The sequence below is a fragment of the Copidosoma floridanum genome, unplaced genomic scaffold (assembly GCF_036245765.1).
Source record: "Copidosoma floridanum isolate Cflo_tuat_1 unplaced genomic scaffold, Cflo_Japanese_pri ptg000027l, whole genome shotgun sequence".
Lineage (NCBI taxonomy): Eukaryota > Metazoa > Arthropoda > Insecta > Hymenoptera > Encyrtidae > Copidosoma > Copidosoma floridanum.
The window spans coordinates 12,465,931-12,493,772 of NW_028321904.1; the positions used below are offsets into that span (position 1 = coordinate 12,465,931).

Below are 27,842 nucleotides of genomic sequence, written 5' to 3' on the forward strand. Positions count from 1 at the left end.
GTGCAAAGTGCGTACTTTACGCAATCTCATTCAAAACTATATTACGTAATAGATGTGCGTGGTGATTCTTACATGGTATTATTTTATTCACTTTCCTTAGGTAACCTACTTGACACTCAAGTAAGAAACACTTACTTTGCACGCTCTTGACGTAATGTACTGTTTACTAGCTCGCATTGCACCATCACTATTTTATTTGAAAACAATGAATTTTAATGATATTTGCGGTATAAGCTTTATGTTTATTAATCAATGTGTAATTTTTTTTCAATGATTTCGTGGCTGTATAGTAATTTATTACGCATTATTTAGTTTTTGTTAACAAGAATTTGAAGATCGCTAATACATCTCGTAAGAATTATTTTTTCTTGATCAGGAGTGAATCCTTTTTTAACATTTTCTACGATCCATTCGACCATATGTTTTTGAGCTAATTTTCGTTCCATGTTTTGTAGTTGAACTTGATAATCCAAGCGCCGTTTTACTTCTTGATAAACGTGTGATAACCGCTCACGATAAACAGCTTCCAACTGCATGTTTATATTGTCTCTTTTGATATCAGCTATCATTTTTTGGCTGTCTGTTCGCCATTGCTCTTTTTTTTCATGCTCTATAAGATTTTGTAGTTCTTTAATTTGATCTGTTCTGGATGACTCCCAACTTTGTTCGTATTCGTCAATGTTTTTGTCAATATATTTAGCTACGCTAGGCCCAAATTTTTTAATTGCTACAATCAATACTAAAGCTAGTGAGAGACCACTGTAAAATTCATGTTCCAATACGTAAATTTCTTTTGAAATTAGGTAAGTAGAAAGACCAGCTGCAAACATATAAGGACCTGAAAAAAAATGTCCATTAAAAATTCATAGTGTGTGCCATATTGTATGATAAAAATATCTTTTTTTATAGTTCATGCAATATTCAAAAATTATAGTTAATTTATGTATTTTTTTTTCTCTTGACCTGTGTTTATTAATTCATTTAGAATTGTTTATGAAAAGAATTCCAACAAAAATGAAAATTTTTGTTCTACATATACCAAAAATATGTAACCATGCATGGCCTGTCGATTTTCTTACGCTCTTTATAGTTAAATATACATGGGCTTTTATTTTCCCATAAAAACTTTTTTGTTAATAAATTTTAGAAAAACAAATATTGTTAATTTAAACACAAGAAAGTTCCTCGTAACATTAGCTGTTTGAAATAATTATTTCACGCATTTTAGTGCAATAGTGACTAGCTAAGAAAACGGCTGTGCAGCAAAAGCGTGTTCATCTTTAACTAAAACAAACATACATTATAGAGGGTCAATAAAATAAAAAATACTGAGAAAATTGGTACCAAAAAACTTAATACACAGTAACTTTCATCAATGAACAGACTCTAAAATAACTTCAACCAAAATTAAAGCTTTGATAGCTAAGTGGATGAGGCAATGCCTAGGCGTCTAAAGGGAAAAAGAGGTTAGTTAGGAAATAAAGAAATCAGACAGGTAGAGATAAGGGATATAGGGTTCATAAAAATCCTGTATATGTGGAATTTAAATACTATACTAATCTTTTATTAAGGAGGTTCAGGAGTAACGATAAAATGCAGAGATCATAATGATATTGCGTTTTCTGGGTAGTCTAGAAAACGTAGAACTTATATGAATTTTTTCAATATTTGTTGTAGGTCAGTTTTAAAAGAATTTTACAAATAAAAATCAGGTGATTAACACACGCAGGCTCTCATGGGACGCAACCGCTTTGTCCCACTGATATGGACTAAAAGTATTGAAAACTTGAATTGAAATAAAATCTACCTACGAATTAATTGTTGTTTAATAATGCAGTAAGAAAAATTTAGAGGTATGTTACAGTGAAATTTAAACAATGCCAACGAAAAATGTAAGTAAAATATAGAGTTGATTAGGTGCAACAAGAGGTACGCGGTAAAGGGGGCCAAGAGTAGCAAAGAGAACTCGTGAGCAGAGTGAGAGCAAGACGAGTTAGCAGGAGTACAGCGAGAGCACAAGAAAATGAAGTTTGATGGTAAGGGCAAACAGAAACTGTAGCTTGTCTCTTTCACCACAGGCTTAGTTCTCTATGTACTCTTTCTTTACTCCTAGTTTATCTCTGAAACTCTTAACTTCTCTCCTGCACTCTCAATTTTCTCTGATCCTTCAACCTATTTATTCACGAACCCTCTACATTTTTTTGTTATTTCAAACATGTCATTATTCTTTGCTTAGCTTGAACTGTTAAACAATTAAAATATTTTTCAGAATTTTTTATTATGTTATGCAAATCTCTTAAAATATGAATCTGACTAAATACAGTTTTTTAAGTACTATTGTTAAGTAAAATACGGCCTTAGGCGAGTGAGCATCGGCGATTAGAAACCCAACAAATTTGAGTATTATCAATAAAAAGAATCTTTAATGCTCACTCGCTAAAAGACTTTTTTTTTTATTAATAATATTATAATCTGTCGGGTTTCTAATTGCCGTTGCTTACTTGCCTATAAGCGTATTTTATTTATAAATAATATTAAAATCTGTTGGGTTTCTAATAGCCGATGCTTAATTGCCTGAAAGAATATTTCATTCATTAATATTACTTGAATCTTTTGGGTTTGTAATCACCAAAGCTCCCTCGGCTAATAACGTTGTATATTTATAAATAATATTAAAATCTGTTCAGTTTGTAATAGCCAATGCTCACTCGCCAAAGGGCTTATTTTATTCTTAAATAATACTAGGTTCTGTTGGGCTTCTAATTGCCGGTGCTTACTTGCTTAAAAGAGTATTATATTTATTAATAATACTACAAAACTGTTGAGTTTCTCATGGACGAAACCCACTCGCCTGAGTTCGTACTTAGTTATTAATAACACTCAATTCTATTGGGTTTCTAATCACTGATGCTCACTCGCCTAAGACCGTATTTAATTTATTAATAATACTTCAAAAACTGTTTTTAGTCAGATTCATATTTTAAGAGATTTGCATAACATAATAAGAAACTCTGAAAAATATTTTAATTGTATAACAGTTCAAGCTAAGCAATGAATAATTACATGTTTGAAATAATAAAAAAAATGTAGAGAGTTTGTAAATGAATAGGTTGAAGGATCAGAGAAAATTGAGAGTGCAAGAGAAAAGTTGAGAGTTTCAGAGAGAAACTGGGAGTAGAGAAAGAGTACATAGAGAACTGAGCCTGTGGCGAAAGAGACAAGCTACAGTTTCTGCTCTTCCTTACCATCAAACTTCATTTTCTTGTGCGCTCGCTGTACCCCTGCTAACTCGTCTTGCTCTCACTCTGCTCACGAGTTCTTTTTGCTACTCTTAATTATTTCGTATATTTTTCATAGTTCTCTTATATTTCCCGTTTCACTCTTCCAATTTTCTTTGAGCTCCTGGTAATCACTTTTCTATAAAACTCTTGAACTACTCTTTAATACTCTCTGATTCTCTTTTGCTTCTCTTAAGTAATCTTTTTTCTCATTGATGAGAGTACTAAGTGGGCAGTCCCTCGATTTTCTCTACCCCTCTCAGAAAAGTTTAGTTGAATTACTTTTTTTTTACTTTTTGGACAGCAAATTGCTAGTAATATATCCATTTATTAATAACTGTTAATCATTGGAATTTTTCAATTTTTTATTGTGTTCTCATGACAATTGTTAATACAAAGCTTAGAGCATTAGTTATAATAAATATTATAAAAAGTCTTAGACCTCAAATTCTATAAAAATAAAATAAAAATTAATGTTTAAGAATAAAACCCTTAACCTGCTCACGATATTTACGGCCGCTTACACGTACTTAACACGGATGTTGATGGAAGCAAACGATGGGGAATTCCGGGACTGTGCCTGTGATTGGTGATGAACCAGTAATATGACTTTATTTAGGTCTTTTGTTGTACAATTTTAGTCTCCACGTATTCATGATTATGTTTTGGATGCAGTACGGGACTCTGGTGATATAAAATTCAAGTCACTCTTCCCGGACTCATCTCTAGACTCCACTGTGCGGCTGTTCTATATTTTGACTAATACTGCGTTTCGTTTATTCAAGTTAGTTAAAAATAGGGCTACACAGCACGGATTTAAATGTCTGGTACCGAAATGGCAATATTTATGCACACAGGTGAGATGGTACTTCTAAACTCACTATTTCATTTGAGTTTCATTTTTCCGGAATCATTTGACAGCCCTAGACTGCAGTGTGTAATGTAGGTAGTGTAAGTCGTATACGGTATATTGCACACATGAATGCAAACTCAATGTTAAAGCATCTTTAGGAGCTTCACAGTCTTATCAAGAACCATGACATTAACGTATTTGAGACCTGGCTCACTCCAACCGGAATTCAATTCTATATACGTTGGACGGGTACAAGTTAGTTAGAAATGATCGGGACCTCTGCTCCAGAATGGGTAAAAAAAACATGCAGAGTGTCGGAGTGGCCTGTTATGTGCACGAAGATCTTGCTGTTAATATTTTGAATTCGCCCTGAATTCATCACTTCAATGAAACAGAATATTAATTCATCAAGAGGATGGAATCGACCACTCAAAAATTAGTACTTGCCAGTGTAAATCTCAGACTGAAGGGTGACATTTTGACTAGATTTTTTGAAATTTTAAAGAGATTTAGAGCAAAGTATTAAAATATTATTGTAGTATTATTAAATGTATTTGAACTCAAATTTATTGGGCAAAGATTGCTATTCGAAGCACTTACGTGGGCAGATAGCTGAATATTTAATGCACTTGGTACCATTGTCCTCCATACATTACCGTAAAAATATACATATGTGGCTAGATGTTGTCTTGGTTGACTCAGCTCACATAGTAAAACTATAAAATTAGTCAGAAGCTCCGTTGTTTATCTGTAAACATGACAACAAGTAGGTAGATTATTGTTTTGGAGGATCGATCAGGAAAAAAGACTGTAGTTTCGCGTGATCTTAGAACTTTTTTCCACAAACTACTTTCTGTCTCCACATCTCGATGGTCTGATTGTATTTAAGGTGTTTGACCACATTATAACTAGACAGATTTGCGAGTACCTGGAAAGATGTTCTTGAATATCACCCATGCTGTTTGCTTTTTGTCGGGGGCACAGTACTCAGACTGCTTTGTTAACAGAAACTGATGAGATTAGGCTTGGTACTAATAGACGCCTGGTCACGATGGTGGTTTACTTTGATTTCAGGCATAGATTTAATACCATATGTCACTCAGCGTTACTAAAGGTTCTTGATAACTTTAATTTCCAGGCAGAGGCAATGAAATGGTTGCATTCTTCTATCTCAATAGGTTTCTCAGAGTTTTTCACCTGGCCCTGAATTGTTTATAGTATTTGTGAATTCGGTACTTGGTGTTCTTTGCCATGGTAAGGCGATGTTATTTATTGACAACCTCCAGATTTTCCTGCAGTTTAGGCCAGCGGATCTGCCAATGAAAATTCCACTCATAAATAAGGATACAGAAGCTGTCGTTTAATAGTCCAAAAATTGGAGGTTAATGTTTTATAATGAAAAGATTCACGCCGTATTATTTGTCTCAGTTCAATGTCACATACGTATAAGCAAGGAATCACTGCCACGGATTATGGTTAGGGATCACCATATACCCTCTTTGAGTGTGATTACCAGTAGTGACCTCTCGTGGAATTCACACATATTTCTGGTTTTTTCTCTAGAGTACATAGAGTTCTACATACATACACTTTGAGTACTGCTGTTTGATTTACATCGACCTCTCCAACCATCTTGAGAAAGTTAACTAGGCTTATGAACTCTGTTGTGTGTTATATTTTTTGTCTAAAACGTGACGTAGCGTTTCAACCTTATCATGATCGATTTGGTTGGCTTAACGTACCTGTGCGTAGAAATTATTGTCTGGATTTTGTTATGTATCGAATCTTGTATCCATCTTTTTGGTAACAGTCTATTATCATTCCACTCGCAAATTTGGTTCAGTTTGCGAAGGTACAAGATTTACTTGTGGCACATGAGGTAACGACATATTTGAAGGGTTGTGGGCTCCTTTCACCTGTGCAGTCTGGGTTTCGAAGAGATCATAGCACGCGGTCAGCGCTTGTTAAGTTGATAGAGGTTGGGTAGCCGTTCAGTATTACTTAGAGTCACGGCAAGAATAAGCTTTACTTTACACTTTCTTAAGTGGCTTCATTCGTACTTGTCGGGTCGCTCCTAGGCCTTTATTGGGCTTGACGCTGGTCAGACGAATTTTTTTTTCTTACACTTCAAGCGTTCTCCAAAAAATAATTTTTGGGACCCATCCTGTTCTTATTTGCTATCGATTCCATTTCATTAATTCTGTCTAGCAGTACCAAACTGATATACGTGGACGATTTTTAGGCTGACATGTATGCAGGCGTTCTGAAATTATTGGGACCATGGGAATCTTCAAGTAAGACATTGCGAGGGTTTTCACCGGGGCGGCCAAGTTTGGGCTGTAACTTTATTTAGAAAAATGGCATACTTTACTTCTGACCACTTCAAGTAATTTTTTTTGTCGATGCAAGATCTGGGCGTAATCTTAACAGGTGACCTCGCTTGGAATGCCCATGCTGAGTCAACCTGCTCAAAGGTTCATGGTATTTTGTGCCAATTCAGATACATGGGCAGATTTCTGTCGTACTAGTTTAGAACTATGCTTGAACACATGCCTCTTTTTAGCACACTTTAATTTTTCCTGGTGGGTTTGTCTGGTTATTTGTCGATTAAACTTGATCAGCTATATAATACAGTAGTTCGATAAAGTTTTTGCCTGAGGCATGATGCGTCATTTGCACAGTATTATAAGTAGCTGGGATAGTAGCTTATATTCGCTCTGAAATCGATCTTAGAATTAATTTTGTACATACATCATATTCCTCAAATGCTTTTTACATCGCTGTTTCACGAGTTTGGTTGATCAGCCTCACGATCTCCTCATTTTTTATTATCAATCCAATTTTGCAAGTCACTTACATAGGTCTCTTGACCTTAAATTTTTATATTTAAATACCTGTATTATACTATAGTAGTTTATTACCGGTTTCTTCTATTAACAATGTTTACCTTGTTTACCACGTGTCCTGAAACAATTGCCATAATTACCGGAACCCCCAATGTTAGCACTTACGTGCTCAGGTCAAGACTAACTTTCAAAGCGAACTCTCACTTTAAGCCATGGTCATCACCACTGCTGCTACCATGTGTCTCCTTTTACAGTTACTCTCGATTAGCGGCTACTGTGTATATAGGTAGTCACGTGCGCGTTTTGACGTCTTTTTCCGTCAGCGTGGCAGTGCTGTGTTTCTGCAGCCGAGATGCGTCGGTGTGCGTCTTCTTCTTCTCTGCGAACATAACAGCTCCCGAAAAAAAGAACAAATTTGGAGAAACATATTAACTATGCGCTATATACATTCTTTCAAGTAGCGAGAGCTTCTCGGGCACGGGGAACATTTTTGCATTGTTACAGCTTTTTTATGAGATTCATGCAATATGCCTTTATTTTATCTAAAATCTGCAAAATAAGTACAACATTTTTTTACACATAAATTTAAAAAAAATCTTTACTAATTGTTTTAAGAATTAACAGACACTATATTGGCAATATTTTTCTTCAAACATTTTCTTTTTCTTATTTTTTGATGTTCTATTACATGCGTTTTGCTCTGGAATTTTAGTGTACAGTGTATTTTTTAGTAAACTTATTTCTTCAAGTTAGTGTGAATTATTTTTTTAGTTTTAATATAGAAACAGTAAAAGATTTTTTAATTGTTGTTCGTAAAATATAATTTTTTAAACTTAATTACTGAGCGGCTGCTACTTCAAAGATTATATATTCTTGTAAGCTTCGAGTGACTCATAGAGTTTGCATATTGTTCATCAATAAATTTATCCATTTTTCCATGAACTTCATATTTGTAACTAACTATTTCTTAAACTTCACACAACGCTCTACTGTTTCATATATAAATGTAATCATAAGTATGTATTGATTGAAATCTAAGCTTTAAAGCACTACATTAAACGTTACTGTAGTATTTGTTTTTATTAATTAATACTAACTATGTAGTAGAACCATCAAATTACCGACTCAAATTTTTTAAAACATTTTTTGTTTTATAAATGTTATTATAAATAATATCATTCCTTTTGTATTTAGCATAATCATATCTTTTGACAGATATCCGTTAAAAATTGCATGCAACTTGTCACTATTCCTGTTATAATGTTATCACTTTAAGAATATTTCTGCATCAATTTTCCTTCTTTTACGAAAAGTTGAAACTGTTTTAAATTTCGTCTATTTAACATTCTGTAAGAAATCCTTAAATTGAAATTGTCTAGATGTTTCTGTTTAAATTGTTTGAATGATAATTACTTGGATTGCAATTTCCTGCTAAAATACGAATAAAAAAGTAACAAATTAAAAAAATTAGTTTTGAGCTGCAGGCGTTTCCTACGCAATCATTGAGGAAGATCTTGTCGATGTCTACGGTTTGTACATAAAATTTAGAAATTGTCAACCGTCAAAACCTCTTTTTGCACCTTTGTACAGAGTTTTATGAAATAAATAGTAAGCTTGTAACAGTTTTTTAATATTTCTAGTAAGAAATGTGCCAAATTAATCAGAGGATGCAACATGCACCACCATATCGATGGAAGGCCCTCCTCACCTGGGAAAGTGTACAGACTCAATCCAGAGGAATAAAAAACAGCAAAAAAAATAATTTCAACGGTTTGTCAAGAACGGCTGTTGATATCATTGAAGTAGTTCTTGCTAGCCTGTTTTACTTGACAAATAAAAAAAGTAGCATGAAGCATATCTGCAGCCACTATCATGGCTTTCATAACATCAGAGTTTTGGACTAATACCGAATGTCGCAGATTCACGATTTTTCTATCACACTTCATAAAAGAAATTGCTTTTCTTATCTAGCTCTTTGTAGAGCGTACCACTAAATTCCTTGGATACCTGGGAATATTCTAAATATAGCCATTACCACACAGTTTGGTTCATTTCAATATGTGGCCACTTCTTTCGGTCTGCAAAATGCGTACCAATCATTACAGAAAATCATCAACCGTGCCTTATCCGATACTGATTTTGTCTTCATTGATGACATCTTGGTGTTCTATCAAATCAAAAAGAGCTCCCCAAGCACTTACGTCCGGTCTTTTGAAGCCTTAAAAAATTTAGACTACAAACCTATTTGGATAAATGCAAGTTTTAAAAACGATTTCCTCTGAGCAGTTGTTAACAGCAACGGGTCGCGTGTGGCACTTGAGTTAGTATGGAGAGTTTAAGCTTCCCTATGCCTAAGACTGTAGTTGAACTGAGCTGATTTCTGGGCTGGATCAATACCTATAGTCATACAAATTCTCAAGTTGCAGTCGTGCATTTTTTTGCAGTTCGTATATTTTTTATACGTTTAAGGTCTAGTTACTATTCGATTAGCAAGCGCGGTACTTTTTTATAATCAAGCAGAAACTGTTAAATTTGTTCTTGAGAAAATTTTCGCTGGACCAGTTAAAAGTTAATTTCTATTTATACGTCAATGAAATATTTTGGAGATGTTGTAGAAGGTAGAGATTTTGACCTGATCTTTTTAACCACCCAAAAGTCGTTCAGTTTCGCTTTCCGTCTAAAGACAGAAGAAGTCGCTCATCACTTAAGTCGTCAGCTCAGCTGAATATCTAAATCCCTTACTCACATCTAACATATCACAGGCTTAGAAATACAGTCATTCACACGTCATCGTACATCGACTTAATCAACTTTTCCGTCGATTTTAACATCCTTAAACTGGCACGAGATCAGACAGGTGACAACGAGCTTGCAGAGCTTTTAAAATAGCCTTGAAAAAACTCACTCAAGTTCAAGTTAAATGAGTGGAGTCAAGATTATAATGAAATTTTTTGCAACAATACAGGTGACATTAATTATCTGTATATTTTTAACATTTTTACCACCCTACGCTCTTGAGCGCTAAGGCTACCAATGCCTTTATCAAACAGCGCTATGTTTGGAGTACACTGCGTAAGGATTTTAAAGCATTGTGTTGATTCTGTTTAGACTGACAAGCATAAAAATGACTCACTGCGTTAAAAATATACCTAGTCACTTCATTATTCTACATGCGCGTTTCAAGTATAAACAGGTACACATAAGTATTGTCGACCTCTTACTTAATAACAAGGTAAACAAAAATGTACTTAGAATAATAAATAGATATTAATGTTGGCCAGCAGCGATTTTTCTGAAAAATTTATCTGCAACCTGGGTATCACACGATTTTTGAACGGTTAGGTATTTCAATTCGATCAACCTCACACCTTAATGACTGAATAAAGTTCCAAATTCAAGTCAAAATTTTTTTTTAACTTTAACGAAACTGATATACATCAAGTCTTGTCACACCCCAACTTATTATCTAGCTTCCTACAAAATGATCGAGCGCTATAAGCTTTAACTTTATACTATATAGAGAGATTAAATTGTCTCCACCAAATTGTTGACCATTGTTTTCGGTCTAAAAAGGAATACATGTACGTTTGGAAATAGGTGCTTGTGAAACCGAATTTCTATACTAAACCATGGTCTTAAAGGAATTTTCCAATCACATGCATGAATATGAAACTAGCCCCTGCTAAATATCATTAACGAACAAAAATTTTTTTTTCAGACTTGCAAAATTGTTTTCATGTTTTTCTACAGGCCCCACTGCCGAAGTTACTATACTGATTACACTCGAAGCCGCACAATGTTTTAGAATGAATTTTTAATCTTAATTGTAGCATCAGAATAAATGAAGTTTTTCAAGTCTTAACAAAGTTGTTTGAACCATCGAAATTCATTTCTCGAACATCTCCAGCTAACTGCTGGTATTCGAACCTTTCCGTTAGAGGAACACGTCCGTTACACCGAAATACATCCGAATTTAAAAAACTAATTTCAATACAAAATTAATACAGGTAAGCTAATTTAATGCGATGTTATCAATACCGGTGCTGATCAAGAATTTTATTTTCCTTAGATCTTTTTAGGATGCATTGTGAAAGTAATGCATATGTTTTGATTATAACGTGACTATTTATCGCAGCTTGTTTGGACGAGTCAGAAAAGGTGTTGTCCTCTCAAACAAGTCCAGTGTTAGTTTACTCTGAGCAGTAGGAGGAGCAGAGTGTTTCTTCACACGGTATCTTTATTTCTTTTCCGATTGTCTAGCAGAGTGTTTCTTCACACGGTATCTTCATTTCTCTTCCGATTGTGTCACCACGCGATTGAGAGTTTATTAAAACAGTGGTACGCCATTAATTTTTATACTCGTCTTGGGAAAAATGTGTAACTCTTATGCAACGAGGAATGAATCCCGAATTTTTTCTCAATAGCGATTAAAAGATTACTTATAGTTTTATTTAGTTTCACCAACATACATATCACTCGTATACATAACACCTTTTTAAATACTTAACATAATTGTACGTCTATACATATTCCGGTTTGATATTAAAGTCGATGGTTGAATAGGCTTCAGTCTTGATTTTTTTTGTAGATCATCAAAGTAAATGTCTGCTAAGTTCTGTTAGTATTAATTAACTAGCTATAATAAAACGTGAGAATAACTGTATTCATAGTTTTTGAACAAACAAACTTTGTTATTGTTTGATACTTATCTATCACAGCCTTATATCCCAACGTGGTAAAATATCTGTAGCAAAAAATTAGTATTTATTATGTATTATCATTACTGTACATAATTAATTTAAGTTTATGATTATCATTGTGTTAAACAACAGCAAATAAAAAAGTAGTGAGAGATTTCTTAGTGTACTACATAAACAGCAGGGTAATTGTCGTTAGGACTTTTATGTTTTGTTTTCCCTCTTAATTCATTTTATCTATTTTTTATAAATTTAACAAATTACTCAAGATGTCTCTTTATCTCTGTAAGGTAAAAGTACTAGTTACTGGCCCCTTAGTAGCTGTTATCAAAAGAACATCATATATTTTAAACAGCTTTTAAAATTTAAACTTCTGCCAGGTATCATTTGGAAGCTATGAATGTATTTTAAACTATACGATAAATAGAAGTCGTATATCCGACCGTAGACAATAATAATTTATTATAATCTGAGTATGTCAGATGCTTTAGTATATGGCCACTGAAAAAAAAGGTTGCTTTGGTGGCCCAAATTTAAGATCCAGTAACTGGCCACCCTGTGCTAAACGTACATAAATCGAGGTGGTCGGCTACTAGTGCTCGCAGAAGTGAGGTTATATACACATTTTATGTACAAGTGCTCTAGTACTAGGCCACCACTTTTTCAAAATTATTTTTTAAAGTCTTGAACTAAAAAAACTAACTTCATTCCATTTAAAAATGAATTATTGATAAGTTTTTACAGTAATGTTATCCTGGCACGAATTAGTATTAAAGTTAATTCTTATAATTCGTGAAATTGTGTTGGTGGCCAGGTACTGGTCGCGGCCAGTAACTAGTGCCTTTACCTTACAATATCTACTGATGATTTTAACATAATTATAGTCGTAGAAATGTATTAATATTTCTAATATATTTAACTGTAATGATAGTTTTTTACCTTAAAATAATACGTACAACTGTCCGTAAGAAAATGTGTTTTTTTTTCATAGAAACATTGTCAAAAAATTTACCTTGAATTTTATGATGCGTCATAGCAAATGCTAGAACAAGACAAAACTGTTTTTTATGAATAAAAAAAGGCAATAAAAATTTTTGCATAAAACTTCGTTTTTGATACAAAAACTTTTTGTCCAAGATTTGTTTCATTCATAATTTTGGCTTTAATATTTAAATTGAATAATTATGTAACTAGTAATAGAATATTGTTGAAAAAACTTACAGCTACCCTTAAAATTCTTATTACTATAAATGTTGCTTTAATTTTACAGTTTGCTGTAAAAAATTACTAAAAAAGTTCATAGAAATAAATTTCTTGGCAAAGAATCAACTTGATTCTTTTTAGATTATTTAGATAAAAAGGGGAGCCAGAAAAACTGACCTCAATTTTTCGATGCGTTCTTATGTTATGTAGATTATATTTCATTTACTTCTAATAAAAATTTTCTGTGTATTTTTTCCCGTATTTTGGAATGGTGGTATTTAATTTACAGTTTTTAGACTGGAACATGCTAAAAAAAAAAAAAAAAAAACATAGTTGGTAGAAGTTCTAATACCAAAAAATATCCTAAGATTCTTTAAATAATGTTTGTGAAAGTTATAAATTCAAATTTCACTTTGATCCAGTGGCAAAAAGTCTTATTTACCTAGATTCAGGTACAAGAAGTCTTTTCCTGTCTCTTAAAGCTATTTGCATACTTTGATAGCTGCCGTAGACACTTAAACTTTAAAAGTAAGTGAACAGACCTACAGTTTACTTAATTTATTACAACTGATATGGAATCAAACGTCGATGTGTTTAATTATATTTAAGATTTCGAGTGTTGTGCAACCCTTGTTTTATAATGTAACTCATGTATCGTGTCTATGTAAATAATACCACATAATACAGCTTCTAGGAGGATGGGAACGAATAAATTTCAACCGAGAATACATGCTTTTTACAGGGTCACTTTACATAAAAAAAAATTAATGGTTTTGACGCATTAATATGGATAAAACAGAGAAGTGATGGATAAAACAGCTGCACTAATCTCTGAGCTCGAAGTTATTTCCTAGTGCCCTTGTCTCTATATGGATGGACTTATGTATTGACATACAAATACTACGGAATCTAGGGGATCTTTGGGCGCACTGGTTCCAACCTTGTTTGTATAATATATATAAATATATAAAAAATATATTGAGTCTAATGCAATCGAGAATGGTATTTGGGACTAGTAAGCCCAGAGGTCCTTTATAGTGCCCATAGACTTAATGTAGACATATATAAGTATTTTAGGGTTTTTATTTCTGCACTTACATAATCTAGAGAATCGGGAGCTGCATCCGGATCAGGAGTTTGGAGCTGCATAGAATCATACGGGTCATAAGTTAAAACAGCTAATACTTGATCAGGATCCCATAGTCAACAGTCCTACACTGATGCATTGAAGATCTAACCTTACGTACATGTATGGTAATACAAAATGCATGTTGATCGACTACTGGATCCTGATTAAGTATCGAGTGTTTTACCTTATTCTCTAACTTTTACTAACAGAAACTCGGGGCTCTACCACCAGGCATGGCTAAAAGAGCTCTCTGATTAGTCAGAACATCTAAAGGAGCTTTTTGATTAATCGGAACATCTAAAGGAGTTCTCTGATTGGTTTTCATGGTACATCACCACGAGTGTCTGTTAGTAACAGTAAGAAAATGTCATAGTTTTAGGAAAGCTTTTTAGAACTCTATTTTGACTGTACTACTTAAAATACTCTTATCGTTCTCATTAAAAGTTTTTTCATCAATACCATACCAGCAGCCGTAAAAACAATAATAAAACTCCTTACTATTTAATTTTCATGTAATCTCAATGAAATTCACAAAAAAAGTATACATAAAAATTCACGTTCAGCTACGTATAAAAAAATGGACTTACTTAAATGCTGAGTTTGACTTAGTGTGCCAGTCGGTCAGCGCAATAGCAGAGAGGCGTCCACCTAAACTAAGCGCTGCCTGCTCCTCCTTCTACTTTTCTTCTGTCTTTCGTCCAATTTATGTATATATATTAGAATCTGCTTTTTTATTATACGTATGCTTCCGAGTATACTTGCAAATTAATTTTATTAGGTGCTTTTTATAAATAAATAAATAGTGATTTCTCTTAGAAAAAGTTTGATTAGAAAAGCTAGAAAACAACGAAGTTAAAAGTGCAGTGTACTAAAAATAGAGCTAAAGTAAATAAAGTTCCTTTATACCAGTACGATTTCGCAGTGAAAGTGTACTGATAGTTGAGGAACCAGGGCGTACTCCAAGGGCAACGCTCAGGTGCGTCGGTGTGATGACAATTCAAGTCTACACACTGGGTTACTTTTCAAACTGATAGTCAGAAGATAGTTAGAAAGTTGAAAGCGGGAGCGAGGACAAAGACGACTCAACAACAAAGAAGAGTCAAGACCTTTCAAAATGGTTGACGAAAAGCTGGGCGATGTTCTCTATGAGCCGAGACAACGAGGTATGTCAGAATAAATAAGTTAGATGTGAATAAATAGTCGTGACTCTTAATGGCCCATTCTGTACAGATACACTGCTCTTATATGTGTGAGAGGAGTTAGTGAGCCACCAACCTTTTTTCGCCTCCACCTATCTCTCTCTCTCTCTTTCACTCTCTTACTTTCAAGTACAAATGAACCCTGAATTGATTTGGGTGAAGCAAGACAACAGCTCAGGATATCAGGAAAAGATCCGATTATTTTCAGACTTGGACTTACAACGTACAGAAACAGTTATAGTTGTTAAAGAGGCAGTAGCTAAAAGCAACACAGAAAGATGAGAAGCTAGAGGACGAAAGAGCATCAGAGGATAGTGAACCGACAAAATCCTTTCACCCTACTTATCCTACCCGTAAAAAATAGATAGAAACACAAGACCTAAATAGTTCGATGAGTCATCAAAGTTACATGAAAAAATTTGAAAACATGTTTGAATAGAATCTGAAAAAAAAACGATTTGAAAAAACTAGAAGAAAAGCCAAGCCAATGCTGAAAAACTTTAGAACAAGCTAGACAAAGCTGTAAGTCGATTTGTTAAAAATACCAACTAGGTAAAGGAGAGGTTCCTTGAGACTGAGCACTCAGTCAAGTTGTAAAAAAGAGAAGAACTAGAAAAAATCAAAAACTAGATAAGTGAAAGCGAATATTATATAATATACATAGTAAACGAAAAGAAAAACTTAATCAAGACGTTGATGGAAAAAAAAAAAAAAAAAAAAAGATGTTAGGTATAAATATTTTTTATATAGGTTTTGTATATCAATAGAAAGTAATGCATAATAAAAATATCAAAAAATTAGAAAAATAACAAAATCAAAGTTAAGTAAAGAAAGTCAGCAGGACATGCAAAATGGGAAATGTACAATCTTAAATACTTCCCTAGTGAAAAATCTGTATCTGAATTTTGGAATAAATTAAGTAAAACAATTTGAACATACTATATAATATACTAAAGATAACAAAACTTTAAAAAATGGAAATTATAGATACGTTTTCCGAATCCATAGTTGCAAATATAAGAGATTTACAGTTCTTGAACAAAAAATTTAAACAGAAAATATTTGACACTCGATCAATTGAAAATTTATAATTTCGCACAAGCAGCAGTTGGAAGGGAGGGCTTAATTGTATAAAGACAAGATCAAAAAACTACAGCGTTTGTGGGCCATATCGTAGAGACTTAGAAGAAGTAGAAGAAATGGCTAAGTGGAAATTATACTGTTTTGCAAACGCTTTTCAAACTGTATATGCAGCGTTTTTGTATTCCTAGATAGGAAATAAAAATGTTGAGCTTATTATCTCTTCCTCTTTACTTATAGCTGGACTCCTAAAAAGGAGATTAAAACTTACTTATCTACGGATGTTAGCGTTGTTAGGAACTAAGTGACATTTCCGACCTTTCAATACCCCTCACTTCAATGGAATTTACGATAGAAGTCACAGCAATACTATTTTCTATATTTGTTTTAATTATTTTTTACATGATCCTTCATCTCTTGGAGGAAAATATTCTTGCCTAATCTTAATAAGTACTTGACAGCGTATACTTTCTAGAAATATATATTTAAATTTTTCGCTTTTATGACCTATAAAATGTTGATATATTACGGTCTCGAGCTTTGCTTGTTAGTTCATACATAAGTTGTGAAACAACTTCCTCTTGAGCTTTTTCTTATTCCAATAAATTGATTTTGGATATCAGCATACTTACTGTTAAATTTAGTACTTAATACTTTAGCATTAATTTAGTATTAAATACTTTCCACAGCTCTTAAGTACTACCAGTGTGATACAATGCACTTTTGCCGATATTTTTTCTATAATGCTGACCACACTCGCAGTGCCCTACTTGGTCCAGTGTATGCTCATAATGTTTGTACATGAACATGACTACATGGGTAAGAGCAAAAAAAGAGAGTGAGTGAAAACGAATTGATTATGCCATGGTCGGGTTGACCGTATGGCAACAAAGTTTGACAAAATTTACATTACAAGAGGTAACATAATATAAATATAAATAGAAATTGTTCGCCATATTAATAATATCTTTGTTTGGGCGCAGTTTTGTAAAAAGTAGTACATAAGTCGAACGAATACATACATTTTGCGCAAATATTTCAAGTACCAGTAAATATATTACACAGCGCTTAGTACAAGGTAGTAGTATTTATGGCATAATAGAAAAAACACAGATAAGATGCGATTTACCATTTAGTTTGGCGCAATAAGAAAATCGTGCAATGCCCACCTAAGAGACTCAGAGGTGCAACTCCTTCTGATGGCATCTAGGATCTCTCGCCAGAACTTAGTGCACTAATCTTAAAAAATTGCTCATATGCAATCGTTCGAACAAAGGGTACGTGGAGTCCGACCCCCGCTCGTCTTACAGACCGCATGAGACCATCGTCACCAGAAAAAAAATCAACAAGATAATGTGGTTTATTTGTAGCTAATATAAGATACAATGTCCTTTCCAAGGTGAGCATTCTGCGCGATTTGATAGTCAGCCAGTTGAGTCGATTGTATTGAGGTTTTATCTCAGTGTCGCGTCTGACCCCGAAAAAAATCGAATGACCGTATTTAATAGTCTATGCAGCTTGACATCAAGGTAGCTAGAAAGATCAAGATAAGCTAGGGACGCATTAGATAAGTACGGTGACACCAGCGCAGTGACAAGAGTCCTTCTTATTTTCCAAGGTAGGGAACCACCCCTATAACGCAGCCTATGGAGTGCCCCATGAACCGAAGAGCAAGCACGAGAGACCTGCGCGTTCCGTGTTAGATCCTCACTAAGGATAATGCCTAGGCTTTTAATTAATGCGACGAAGAGAGAGCCGCCCTCGAAAATTCGTTATTGCTATAAAACTTTGTCTCGATGAAATATTTAATATTAAAAAAAGTTTCTGTAACTATTTACTAAAACAGTAACTTTGGCGCAAATACGTCACATAAACTTGTATTACGCAAAAAATCTTTGAATAAGAAAGAACAATGAAACGTTTAATGTCAAAGTGTGCAAAATATTAACAAGCTTATTTAAATTATAAAAAAAAAATTCACAATGGTGTGAAAAGTGGAATAAATAAGTTATTGCATTGTTTCTTACATTAAGAAACAACTTAAAATGAGTGGAGTTAAAAAAAGAAAATGCATGAACAAATTGTCATCGATACCCCACAAAATAGACAGTTTATAGTACAAGAATATGATAATGGATTGTAGAAAAAATGGTGCAATATCTACTTGAATCCTTTATTCATATTATCAAAAAAATATTATAAAATTCATTTAAAAACTACATCACTTCAGTCTTTATCTTGAACTATGTAAGGAACTATACCTTATGAGGAAGTAGTTTTATAAAATTTAAACTATTTAAAAAACAGTCTAAACATACAGAATAACTTAAGTATTTTGGTTTTATATCACTACTTAATCTTACAAACGATGTATGTCTCACAGTAAAAAAAGCAAGTAAATATTTTTGCTGTAATAATTAGGTTACCACTTCACCGTATTCAATTCTTGAAAAACAAAAGTTTTATCATTCTATGATATAGCATTCGTAACTGTATAAGAAAGCTAATACGACCATAGGTATACAAGCGAATGTTAATACACTTTAACCATTGTATCAAGAGGCGGATATGTATAGATGGCAGCACTTTTTGTACAAGCACTCTGTATCCTCCATACATGCCCTTTTCTCAATATCCAATCTACTAAAGGTTCATAATGCGAATCCACATAATTTTTTTTCAAGAAATTTTCTTAAGAAATAAACAAAAATGAGAAAAATATCCTCCCCGGATGCGGATCAAACACACAACATCCTGTTTACTAGACAGTTGCTTTACCACTCATCAGTAGCTCAAATTGTAGAGCAACTGCGTAGTAAATAGGAAGTTGTTTTTAGGACCCATAAGCTTCAGTTCAAAACTTATATTTACTAAAGCAATATTAAATCATTTTTACAGCGTTTAAAGTACATCGAAAAAAAAAGTTGTAGTTGTAGCTACTGTGATCATTACTACATTTTGTTACAGTAATCGTTTTTAGTTAGTCAAAAGGTGTTTTTGAATATTTAATAATTTTGTTTGACAATTTAGAACAAACAGTACACGTATGATTTTAAAACATTTAAAAAATGATTAACAGTATCAAACAGTTACATTTAACATTCAAGGATGTATAATATAAAAATAGAACAAATGTGTTTCACGAAATCGTAACATTATTATGTTATGGATTACATACATTATTGCCAAATTTTCAACTCTTGGTATAATTTTCTGTAGTACTGATCATAAAAGAAGCGTAGTAATTTTAATCGCCATAAAAATGGCTTTTAACAAAACCAAAATGTAAGGTAAATTTCATTTGTTGAGTTCATATTTTTAAGGAATTTCTGAAGCTTTTTTTTTTTACTATCATTTTTTTTATTCTATTTATTTATTTATTTTTATTTATTTATTTTTTTAAAGCCCAGACACTTAAGACAATTCAGAAACGATTTGGGAGAGCTGATTTTGTTGAATTTGTATTATTTTTGTTTTCATTTTACAACAAGAGTTTTAAAATAGGTATTATTGAATGCTTAATGTTTTGGATGATGGTAAATAGCTTTTTAAACTGTAGTTGGGCTATATGATAAATACTACATTGTCTGTTGAAACTCGTATCTATTGAGGTTAATGAATAAAATAATTCTAAATTTTGACATAATTGCTGCTAGATGATAAAAAAATTATGACTTTTTTCGAAGATTAAAAAAAACAAGTTTAAGTATTATTAAGAATCAGCTGTACAATCCTTTAACCTAAACAATTTATAACCTTGGAATCTATCTATTACAAATTTCACACTTGATAACAACTAGACTCTGGAAGATACTTTTGTCTTAGCTTGATATGTTTTTAAAATTTGTGCTGGCTTGGAAAGTTAGATGAATTAAACTAAGTGATTAAGAGCTAGGGAGGGAAGATTCTCTGGAACGAAGTGTGCCGGTTTCAGTTAATTCGTAGATACAACAGTTTAAACGCCCTTGAATCCAATTTTTTCAGTCAAGATCAGAAATGCGCTTGATCACCTTGTACGAAAATAAAAATAAAAGTTATGATTTTTTTTATGTTGGTATTATTATTAATATCAAACCTCATTAAACCTGAAAGATGCCTTTTAGACCTTATTTTGGACTGCTGTTAGTCAAGGCTTTCTTGGCACTGAATTTTAATATCTCGATGCAAATCCGTAAAAATATATTTTTATTAGATTAACTAAGTGAGAACTTCAGGATCACACGAAAAGAGTTATAATACAGGTATAAAATACGATTGCGTAAAGTTTTGGAAACATAAAAGCCAAATATTTTGCCACATAAATCATACAAGAGATTAAGGAGATTATGGCCAAGTTTGATGTTTTGGAAATTGAGTGAGCATTTAGAAGATTCGAAAAATAACTTGAGCTTAAAATCGTAATGTTGTCAAGCTCAGGCATTCAGACACCTATCAACAGTCAAATTATATTAATTTGTGACGAAGCATCTGTAGTGGTAGTACCTGGGCCATAAGTATTTTGAAAATCAACAGAAGGATTTACTGAGTCTATATAAGACAATGCATTAACTGCGACATAATTCACAACAGATATAACAAATGCTCTACATAGGTGAAGAACTGAGAGATAAAACTCAATTAACGTTTTTATCGTGGTAAAGTTTAAAGGTTTAGTCCATCAATGAATTACTCAAGGGTAGAGCCCATGGCGAATTCCAAAGCGACAGTAACGGCCTCAGTCAGAGCATGAAGGATGAATAAGATAACAAGCACCGGCTAAGTCTGCTGTAATCTTACGAAATTCATGACAGACTCTAATGTCCTAAAAATCAACAAGACCTAACAATCGACGAAGATCGACGACTACAGTTGGTCTAAGATGGTCTATCGTCACTTGTACTTTCTTCTGGGAAGGTTTCGAGCCCTCTTAATCGACGAAATGGCCAAGCAAGATAATCTCCTATTTACTCCACTCAAATTTAGGAATATTAAAAATTAAAAATTAAGTAAATGAAAAAATGAAAATGTGTTCTAACTGGACGCAAATAAAATTGAGATCCTAGAACCTGATTGATGTATCTTTGAAAAGACTGAGAGGCATTTTGAAGACCAAACAAATAAAAAATGTACTCAAGAAGTCCATGCACTTACAGTATGGTTACATCTGTTCTAATAATATTAGTAGTAGAAACTGGGGTTTTGTAAGCTCTGTATAGGTGTAACTTGGAGAATACCTTTCTACCAAAAAGTCTCATAGAATAATCGTGTGACTACTGAATATAAAATTTATCTGTAGCAGTACACGTATTGAGACAATGGTTATCACCACATATACGTCAAGAGCCATCTTTGTTCTGGATCACATGAATTGGACTGGCCCAAGGAATCTTAGAATATGCGCATGTGCCTTGGTTTACCAACTTTTTGAATTTTGCACAAGTTAGTGAAGATTCTTCACCAGTAACGTCAGGAAAGTCTCAAAAAAATTTGAAGAAAAAAGAGGTGAGCTAGACAATACTAAACGACGAAAGACAGTCGGCTCGTTTAAGGCAAGTAACAAAGAGTGTATAAGAATACAGATCGATGATTCAGCGGCATCTACAAACGTCAACGATGAAATAAAAAAAATGTAAGGCACCTGAGATTGGACTTGAAATATCAGCATAATGAAATTTCTAGGAAAAAGGACGTAAATACGAAAGTGTAAACAAAGATCGACTTCACCGTAGGTGTTAATAGTTAATTCATTAGCAGTAATGGGTTTGAAGTCTGAAGGGTTCGTGTTGGGGCTAGATGTGAGAAGCAGGAAAATTTATGCAGCTGTGTCAATTATAAAGACTTTATTAACATTAATATTGTGACTATGACAGGATTTCGTCATCGAACTTAGCATGATAATAACAAAGACGATTTTTAGTTGGATCTGTTTTACTACGATTGCTTTTGCTAAGATTTTCATTCGGGTTACGGTTCCACAGTTGCAAATAACTGCGTCGAGAATTTTTATGCAAAAGGAAGCTATTACCCATAATTCTATCCAATTTATCTTTAAGGTCATCAACGTAGTGGAAGCGTTGCTCAAGGGTGACAATAGACAAAGATGCGAATAGATTGAACCAGGGCTTATAAATCAGGAAAATTAGATTGGACAGAAAAAATATGAGATCCATTGAAAGAGCTAGATTAGTTGAGAGAAAAAAAATGAGGTCTGCCAATGAGGTATTGCCTAATAATTTATGGAGGCACTCCTTCATGGAACACCGTAATTTTCCAGTACACGTTTTTAATTTAATCAATAAGATCATAACGTAAGATCACACATAAAAAAGTGTTTGTAAATAGATGTGCAATTTTAATACCAACAAAGTAAGCTGCGTTGGGTTTAAATCGGTTAAGCCGTTTTTTCACAAATCGCAAAAAACTGCCATTTTGAGCAATTTTTTCTAAATTAAATAGTCACGTTCTACACAATATAAAAAGCCAAAATTTTGAGTGAAGGTAGATATTATAGACTATAACATATGCACAAAATTCCAGATGTCCATCGAATTATTAGCAATTACGTTAGTCGCTACAAGCTGATTGGGCAAACCGTAAATATAAAATAACCTTAATCTTTGTCTACTACTCAAAATTTTCATCCAGTGTTTGTTTATGTATCAGCTTATGGTCACCAATAATTTTAAGTCATAAATACTTATTGCAGATTTAATGTATAAAATGATGTTTCAATTATAGCTAGAAAAAAATTCTCAAGGAAAGGAAAAAAATGATAACAAAAAAAAATGTAGTACATAAAACCTAGAGTAAACCGAAGGAAAACCAATACTCTGGAAAACGAGCTAAAGGAAGAAAAGTAATTTAAAACCCATACACAGTTAATAAGATTAAGCAAGCATTGAAAGCTATCAATAAAAGACAAAGTTTGAGAGAAATTTCAAAATTTTTTGGTATATCTAGGAGTACTTTGCACGTCAAGTTCAAAAAAATTTCAGCTTTGGATTGCAAAACAGCACCTTTAACTGTGCTTTCAGAAGCTGAAGAAGCGGAAATTTTCCAGTGGTTTTTGAATTGTGCTGAAAAAGGCTACATAATTACAAACAATCAACTACTTGACAGCGTTTAAGAATTTATTAAAATAAGTAAGTTGAAAACTAAGTTTAAAAATAATGGGCTACAACGGCACTGGTATAACGCTTTTATGTAGCGTCATCCAAAATAAGCAAAAGGATTGCACAGAATCTTACGACTATGAGAGCAGCAGTCTCAGAGACTGATTTAAGAACTTAGTTTGGGCACGTCCATATTCTTTTAGAAAAAAGAAACTTGTCAAATATTAGCTCTAAGCGTATATTTAACTGTGATGAGACGGTTGTCATGCTTATTTCGAAAAGTTCAGTGATTACTAAAAAGGTGCTCTTTTAGTACATCAAGTTGTAGGTGGCAATGAAAAAGCAATCACCTACGTTGTAAAAAAAATTTATTTTAATGTTAATCAGTATGATATTTTTTTTTTTTTTTTTTTTTTTAATCGAAAGACAACTATCACAGCTAGCCAAAAAAACATTTTTTCAGTGTTATTCTTGCATTCATTTCAAGGTCCCCACAAATCTAGAATACCTGGAAAATCTGGGAAACTCAGGGAATAATATTTTATTTTATGAAATCATGGAAATATCATGGGATTTCATATCAATTCTAGAAATTATTTTTTTTCAAGATTTACTTAACAAGCATATTCACGGAATAGTGGACGAACGCAAAGAAGCACTCATTTCAGGTTACAGGCTTAAAGAAATGTATACATATTCATCCGTGCTTACGTAGCTGTCTGTCTGTGCCTCCTTCATTGTATGCACTAGATTCGTGGTGCCAATTTCGTTGGAAAAGTTAGCATGCAGAAAACCTATATCTTTATTTTTGTATGTAAGTATATAATACATCACCATTGCTTTCCAGTGTAAACGTTACGGCGTGCCTACCCTGCTGTGTGTAGGTACTAAATGTAACAAACCTCCCCCCTGGCAAGTAGAATTCTAGTCAAAACTTAAACTGAAACTGGATTGCGTATTTGGAGTGCTTGATGACAAGATATAAACCTAATCCTTCGATATCTCACAACTCTCAGTGATTTGTGTGTATCGAAATATCGAATTTAGTAGCACGGGGACGGAGGCGTGGCCACGGGCCACAGTACCAGCGCAGTGGATAGAGTAATTTTAGAGTGGCCCCTACAGACTGTCTAGCACATTACTAGCACACTATAAGGAAGTTAGTGGAAGTGATGCGCGATCGCTGATTAAAAAGCTGATACGACGATAGATGACCAATAAAGCAAATGGATCAGTGCGTGCATTGAATAAGTATTCAATCTTTTATCGTTTCGTATCAAAAGCGCTGAGTGTCAAAAAGTTTTAGCTCTGATACTCGGTGATACTTACGAGCAAACGTCAAGGAATAAGTGAGCTTCTATTTATGTAGTAAGGATGTCTGCCGGCTAAACGTGCGCAGCATGGGCATCCTGAAGAATAATAAGCAGCTGATCCAGGAACATAGCGCTGATTTGCAGTAATAGTCCTAAAGACTTCTTGCTGTGATGCATTAAAAAATAAGTAAGCTAATACCTACATTGCAAACAAAGAGTTGATCTAGGTATTACATCTCACACGCACATGTAACTTATACTGTTTTGTTACGTGTATTTTACATCGCTATTACTCGGGCTAATACGCTCGGCTTTTACAAGATACAAATCACATATACTTATTCGTACTGAACTGGGACGCATAAATATTCTTGCATACCTCTAATATTTATGCACTGAATATTTCTTTACTACGCAAGCGTTTCAGACTCGCAAGTTATTTTACATCAGTACCTATACATTTTGTACTTACGCCTTTAGTATGGTAACGATTAAAGTAAAGTTGATTTTTAATCTTATATCTTGTCTATGCTAAGCAATCGTTACGTGCTGCTTCAGCTTCATGCACGCGATATTAAACAGAATCGAAGAATCGCATGGTTTTCTTCTTTCTTTTAATTTAAAACGACCGATGAATTTATACTTTTCAGATACAACAAAACGTATGTAATTTTTAAAACATTAATTCAATTATTTAAAAAATATTTTTACACACACACGCGCGCGCGATCGCGTGTGTATTTATTCATTTCAAATTTAAAAAGGTAAATTTACTTTCATAGGTAGTTGTCGACTTATGATGGAAGTACTAGAATGTAATGTCTAATACAGAGCTTCTACACCACACAGCTGATTAGCCAAAGCTTATCTATAAGATTTAACTTATTACGTATAATATAGTGATATTAACAAAATGTCAGGAAATTATAGAGTCCAGTTTCATCCAAATTGGATGGAAACTCTAAAATACAAGCCTTGGCTAAGACCATGTCCTAACGATAAGTACAGTAGATGCTGTAAATCTTGTCATTCTACGTTTGTTTTAAGTAATATGGGCATACAAGCAGTTGCCAGTCATGCTAAAGGTGCCAAAAATATAGAAAACGTAGCTGCTAAAAGTTGTAATAAAAGCATCATCTCGTATGTCCATACCCACTTTAGTAAGGATAAAAATCAGGAAATCATGTTAAAAATCACCAATTCCGTCAAATCCGAATCTAACAAGACAGGAAATAAGCTAGACAGACTAAATTTATCAAATATTACTTCTTATTCGACAAAAAATAAATTAACACAAGTATAAATTATTTGAATTTTAACAAGTGTATATTATCACTTGTCATTAAATGTTGGTGCCAAATGCACTGAATCCATTAAATTATTTTTAAACCTTTTTAATGATAATGTGTTTGAAACAATAAATCTAGCACCAACTAACTTGGAGTATGTGTTAACGTATGGGTTAGGGCCATATTTTCGAACAAAAACCCGAGAAAAAGTATCAAACTGCAAGGCATTCTTTTGGCATTTTCACTCGACGAAACTTTTGATAAAGTGTCAAAAAGAGAGCAGATGGATTAGCACACTCATTTTTGGAATACTACAATATGCCAAGCAGAAACTAAATACTTAGGCTCCACGTTCCTTACCCACACAAAAGCAAGCAACTCATTATTCGAATTAAAAAATCAGCTCAATAGCTTGGATATCAGCAAAATGATTTCAATATCCATGGATGTTTCAAGTTTTTTTTTATTATTTAAAAAAAGCTTTGGAAAATATCAGGGATGACTATAAGTTATTTGAATTTGGATCACGTAGCTTGGACACAGTGCATAATGCTTTCAAATGTGGATTCCAATTTCGTGATTGGGAATTAAATGAATTTTTTTAGCCACTTATTATTTATTTAATAAATCCCCTGCTAGAAAAGGGGATTGCATCAAATTTACTAAGTCTGAGTATGTATCTAAAAAAGTTTGTTCAACTAGGTGGGTAGAAAATGCTGTAGTGGCTTAAAAAACAGAAAATGATAATAAAAATTTAATAAAATATATTGAATCTGTTGAAAAATGTAAAGACAGTTCGCAAGCATCCCAGAACTTTAACAGAAACTTTATAATGATTGTGCGGCATCTTAGAGATAAATTAATCCACCCTAAAATAGCATTCTTTATCACAGTTGCACATGTTGTAGAATCATTTTTAAGATAATTCTAGTCTGATGAACCGAAAATGTCATTTTTTCACACTGAACTAAGAACGGTCATTAGTTTTTTATTAGAAAGATTTATAAAACCTGACATTCTTAAATCTGAGACTAACCTTTGTTAAGTTGACATAAAAAAGCGGACAATTTATTGCCTCTTGGAAAAATAAATTTGAGACATAAAATAAATTATGCCGTATCTCAATGCAAAGGATTGTCTCAGGACGATCATAAGAAATTTCAAAGGGACTGTCGATTAATTTCAAGTGCTACAGGCTAGGTGCATGACCGATGCTGCCCTCAATTTGCCTTAAAATCCATGTTAAATCTTATAGAAGAAAATAGTTCAAGTGACCGTCATTAGCAAAGTTCCCCTAAAAGCCCATACGCCACAATGTTAAAGTGACTAGTGGCGCCAGCCCTTCCCTCCACCCTCATGCACCCAGCGTATAGTTGAAAAATACTACAAAAATCTTTACTTAAGTATCAACTTGTTAGATATCTTACTTTTCGTGATCCGCAGCTCATAATAAGAAATAACTATTAACGTTTAAAGCAGATGAACGAAGCATTAAAAATGTTTATTGAATAATTGGTTCAAGTCATATAGAATTTAGAAAGGTTTCAAAGAAATCATTAGGAACCCATACTTTTTTCACGATGCAAAAATCTAAGATCGGCATAAAATGTGACTAGATAGTTTTTCGATGGAATCTATTAATAAGTACAAAGATTCTAAAGACTTATATTCTTTTTTACAAGTGATATTTTATACTCTATTATGATAACACCAACGTAATAAGAGAATTCTCTATAAATAAAGAGTGCTTATCTCATAACAAAAAAGAAAAATCTTTTGTAGCTATACGACACGTTTGGCATCCAGTTCACGATGCTGGAAGTGTAACAAATGTAGGAAAAAAGGGGGTGGTATGGGCACCCTA

General features: G+C 33.3%; 1 protein-coding gene across 1 annotated transcript in view; it reads right to left on the reverse strand.

Moving 5' to 3' along the window:
- Positions 1–221: 221 nt before the first annotated feature.
- ATPsynB (ATP synthase subunit b, mitochondrial) overlaps positions 222–27,842 on the reverse strand; it is a 115,493-nt gene continuing 87,872 nt past the window's right edge. Inside the window, exon 3 of the mRNA XM_023391938.2 lies at positions 222–838. Coding sequence (XP_023247706.2) covers positions 309–838 — 530 coding nt within the window. The 3' untranslated portion in view covers positions 222–308. The remainder of the gene's footprint in view (positions 839–27,842) is intronic.